The sequence below is a fragment of the Dromiciops gliroides genome, chromosome 6 (genome assembly GCF_019393635.1).
Source record: "Dromiciops gliroides isolate mDroGli1 chromosome 6, mDroGli1.pri, whole genome shotgun sequence".
NCBI classification, from domain to species: Eukaryota; Metazoa; Chordata; class Mammalia; order Microbiotheria; family Microbiotheriidae; genus Dromiciops; species Dromiciops gliroides.
Genome location: NC_057866.1, coordinates 9226403 through 9229971, shown reverse-complemented (window position 1 = coordinate 9229971; position 3569 = coordinate 9226403). Strand labels below are relative to the sequence as shown.

The window sequence follows — 3569 nt, the reverse complement described above, 5'->3', positions numbered from 1 at the left end:
CCCAATTCGCTGTGTGCTCCCTCCCTGACAGGGGGCGAAGTCCCTTCCCCAGAACTGGGCCCTCCCCAAGGAGCCCAGGCCAATGAAGAAACACATGTGACAACTAGCCCAGGAACAGGAGGAGGCTCAGGAGGAGCCCACCCTAGGCTAGGGCCAGTTTAAGACCATCCTCTGTCCTTTCACAGAATGCTGAGAAGGTACCATCAGAGCCCCAGGCCAAGCTTTGCCAGAAGGGGGGGGGATCTGGGGCCAAAGGGAGCCTACCATGTTCTACCATCCCCACTCCCTACACTTCCTACCCAGCCCAGAAAAAAAACAACAAAAAACAACAGCCTCCAGAGCAGCTCACCTTTTATTTATTTGTCTTTTTTTTTTTTAATTGAACTTTCCTTTTACTGGCCACATGAGTAACTGGAGGGGGGAGGGGGAAGGGGAGCCGGTTGTGTAGGGGAGGGGTCTCCACAACATTCCATTTATACACAAAACTAAACAACAAGCACAAAGCCACTATCGCAGTTAGAAGTTGGCAGCACCGGGGAAGGGGGAAAACTGGGGGTGTCAGTTAAAAAAAAATACTGGAAAATACTGGCCTCCCCCGCATCTGGGCATCCCCGGGGGGCTTGGTCTGCTACAACTCAGGAGGAATGAGAATATCAAAGGCAGTTGGGGAAGGCCAGAGCCATTGGGTTGAAGTGAGGGAGGTCAGGGGTCAGGGGTGGTTTGGCAAATGGGTGAAGGGATCGCCCTGCTCCTGCTAGGATCCCCCCAGCCCCTCAGGTCTGGCAGGAAGGGGGCAGCCTGCTCCCCAACTGGGCTTGGGCGGCCCCAGCAGGGGAGCTGGAGGGGGGAGACTCACAAGGGCTTCCCCTCCAGGGAAATCACGGCATTGCCCCCCAGTTTCTCAGCCAGGGTACAGCGGTCCTTCACTTCCTCATAACAGTTGGCTTGTAATTCATGTTTGATTCCTGTGAAAAGGAAAGAGGATGGGAGTCAGAGTCAAGGAAAGATTAGACCCACCAGCACTTTACAGATAAAAACCCAACCTCGAGCTTCAAAGGTCCCACCACGGTCAGAGTCAGGCTCCTCACCCAGTTCTTCAGACCCAACGAAATTCGGCCTTGTGCGCCAAAGAGGGTTAGGCTATTGGAAATGCCATCTCTCACACACTCGCGCGCACACACACACCTGTCAGTTTCTTCTTGATGGCGTCCTTGGAGCTCGCATAGATCATTTTGCTCTTGAGAGGGGCACACTCAGGGGCCCTGGAAGGAGAGGCCAAGAGTTAGAAAGCTGGGGAGTGCATGCACCTCTCCTCCCAGCTCAAGCCAGGCCAAGATGCCTGGGGCCTGCCCCTGGACAATGGGACAAGCCCCCCCTGAAAGGCTGGTCTCTCGAGGTGATCTACTCTGCTCGAGACTCACCAGAAGATGAACACCAGATCCTCCTTCTTGCTCTCCTTGGTCTCATAGGTGGCATCGTAGAGGGCGTAGCGGCAGTCCTTGTCTGGCAGCATCTTGACAAAGGTAGTATAGGGGTCATCTACAGTCTGCCCCACGTCACCCACCAGAATCTCCTTGCCCTCCTCCAGCACGATGTTCTTCTTATCCTCGCTCAGGCAGAACAGCACGGCCTTCTTGCGCTTCTTCACCTCCTCAGGTGTCGAGGACTTGCGAACCTTCATGTCGTTGAACACCTTAATCACCCCATCTGAGACAGCCACCCCAGAGGCCTGTGGGTAAAGAGCCCAGTAAGGGAGATGGGATGCTCTTCTCAGGGCCCCTCCCCTCAACTCAAAGGAAACAGGATTTGCGTTAGCGATAAGAGCTGGCAGTAGAACACTTGGAGGTTTAAAAGGTACCTTCCCTTTGATTTCCACAACCTTAACTTCAATGTAGAGTTAGTAGAGGTGCTGTATCCCCCATCTTACAAACAAGTAAACGGAAGCCAAATGACTTTTGCCCAGAAACAAAAACTAATCTGTGTCAAAAGGCAGGATTTGAACCGAGGTCTTCCCAGCTCCCAAGTCCAGCGGCTTTCTCCCTAACCCTACAATCTCAAAGACGCAGAAGGATGTGGGCGGATCATTGTTGACTGAAATTCACCGGCTCATGCCCCAAGCAAGGGGGTCCTGCCCGGAGAACCCCCGGCCTGGCCAGCTGGAACCCGCGATGCTCGGAGCTGAGATTACAAGGCCCAGAGGACCCGGCTCTGCAGTCTTCGCGGCGAAAAGGGGCAGGGAGAACCAGCTATGCCAGCGGTCACTGCCCGAGGGGCCGGAGATATGGGGCTGATAGAGGAGTCCTAGAGGTCACTGAACCCCCCCCAAGGGACCAGCACCCAGGGGCACGGCCTCCCGCCCCTCCCCTCGAAGGCGGCTCTCGGGATGGAACACGTGCATTCTCTGGCTCCAGGGGGGTCCGTTCTAATGCCCCACCCCGGCAGGAGCAGGGAAGGGGGAGGCCCCGAGGAAGCAGCCGAGAAGCGTGACTTTGCTGCCGCTTCCTGAGTGGGAGGGGAGGGAACCTGCCCGAGGAAGACAAGCACGGGAACCCCCTCAGGAAGGAGGAAGGGGGGGGTTCAGCCCAAATCGTCTGCCCCCAGAGCCCGGCCTACGTCGGGCGGAGACTCCTTCCGGACCCACTTCCCCAAACTGGGCCCTAACCTCGGAGCCCCCTAGCCTGGGGTGGGCAGAGGAGGAGCATCCTCATCCGGCAAGGGCCAGGCCACCCCGAGAGCATCACGCAGAGCCCGACACCCCGCCCTCCTCCAGCTGCGGAGCCTCGTGCTCCTGGCAGAGCGCGCGCGCCCCCTCCCTTTCCTTTTCCCTCTTCCCTTCCCCCTCCCCAACTGCCCCTTGGTTCGCTTCAGCCCTCGGAGGAGCGCGCATGCGCGACGCCCCCCGGGTACGGGGGCCGCGCGCGCCCCTAAACCCTCCCCCCCAGCACCACTTAACGGTTGGGAGGGGGAGGGTCGTGCGCGCGGCCGCTTCGCCCAACAACCGTCAACGTCAGGCGGGCGGGCGGGCGAGCGCGCGCGGGAGGGGGGGGGGGGGCGCCAGCGCGCGCGTGCCCGCTCGGCCACCCGCCTAGCGCGCGAGCCCCTCCATCAGCCGCCGGTCTCGCCTGCGGCGCCCCAGGAGGGGGAGGGGAAGGGATGGAGAGGAGGATGGAGAGGAGGATGGAGAAGAGGATGGAGAGGAGGATGAGGACACCGCCCCGCCCGCTGCACCGCCTTCACCACCCCCGCTCCCGGGCGCCGGTCCCCCGCGGAGCTCTCTGGCCCGCGCTCACCATGGTTCCGGAAAGGAGCGAGAGAGCGAGGGAGGGAGGGTGAGGGAGGAAACGAGGGCCACAGGAGAGGAGGGAGTCGCTCCTTCGCCACCGCTGCCTGGAGCCGACTGAACGCGGCCTCTCCCGGCCCCTTCCGTTTAGTAGGAGCCGCACAATGAGAGGCGGGGCGAGCTTCCGGCGGTCCGGGGACAGGGCCGACGGGAAATGGAGTTCGAAGACGCTGCGCCGCCCCGGGGCACGTCGGGAAGTGGAGTCTCCCGGCCTCGCTCGCTACAGGAT

The 3569-nt window shown here is 60.4% G+C and overlaps 1 protein-coding gene across 1 annotated transcript; it reads right to left on the bottom strand.

The window, feature by feature from the left end:
• Positions 1-390: 390 nt before the first annotated feature.
• CFL1 (cofilin 1) lies at positions 391-3444 on the bottom strand. Its single transcript, XM_043970685.1, has 4 exons — positions 3291-3444; positions 1422-1729; positions 1186-1262; positions 391-965 (listed from the first exon to the last, which is right to left on the bottom strand). Exons 1-4 carry the CDS (start codon positions 3291-3293, stop codon positions 853-855), a joined length of 501 nt encoding a protein of 166 aa, XP_043826620.1. The 5' UTR covers positions 3294-3444; the 3' UTR covers positions 391-852.
• Positions 3445-3569: the final 125 nt, after the last annotated feature.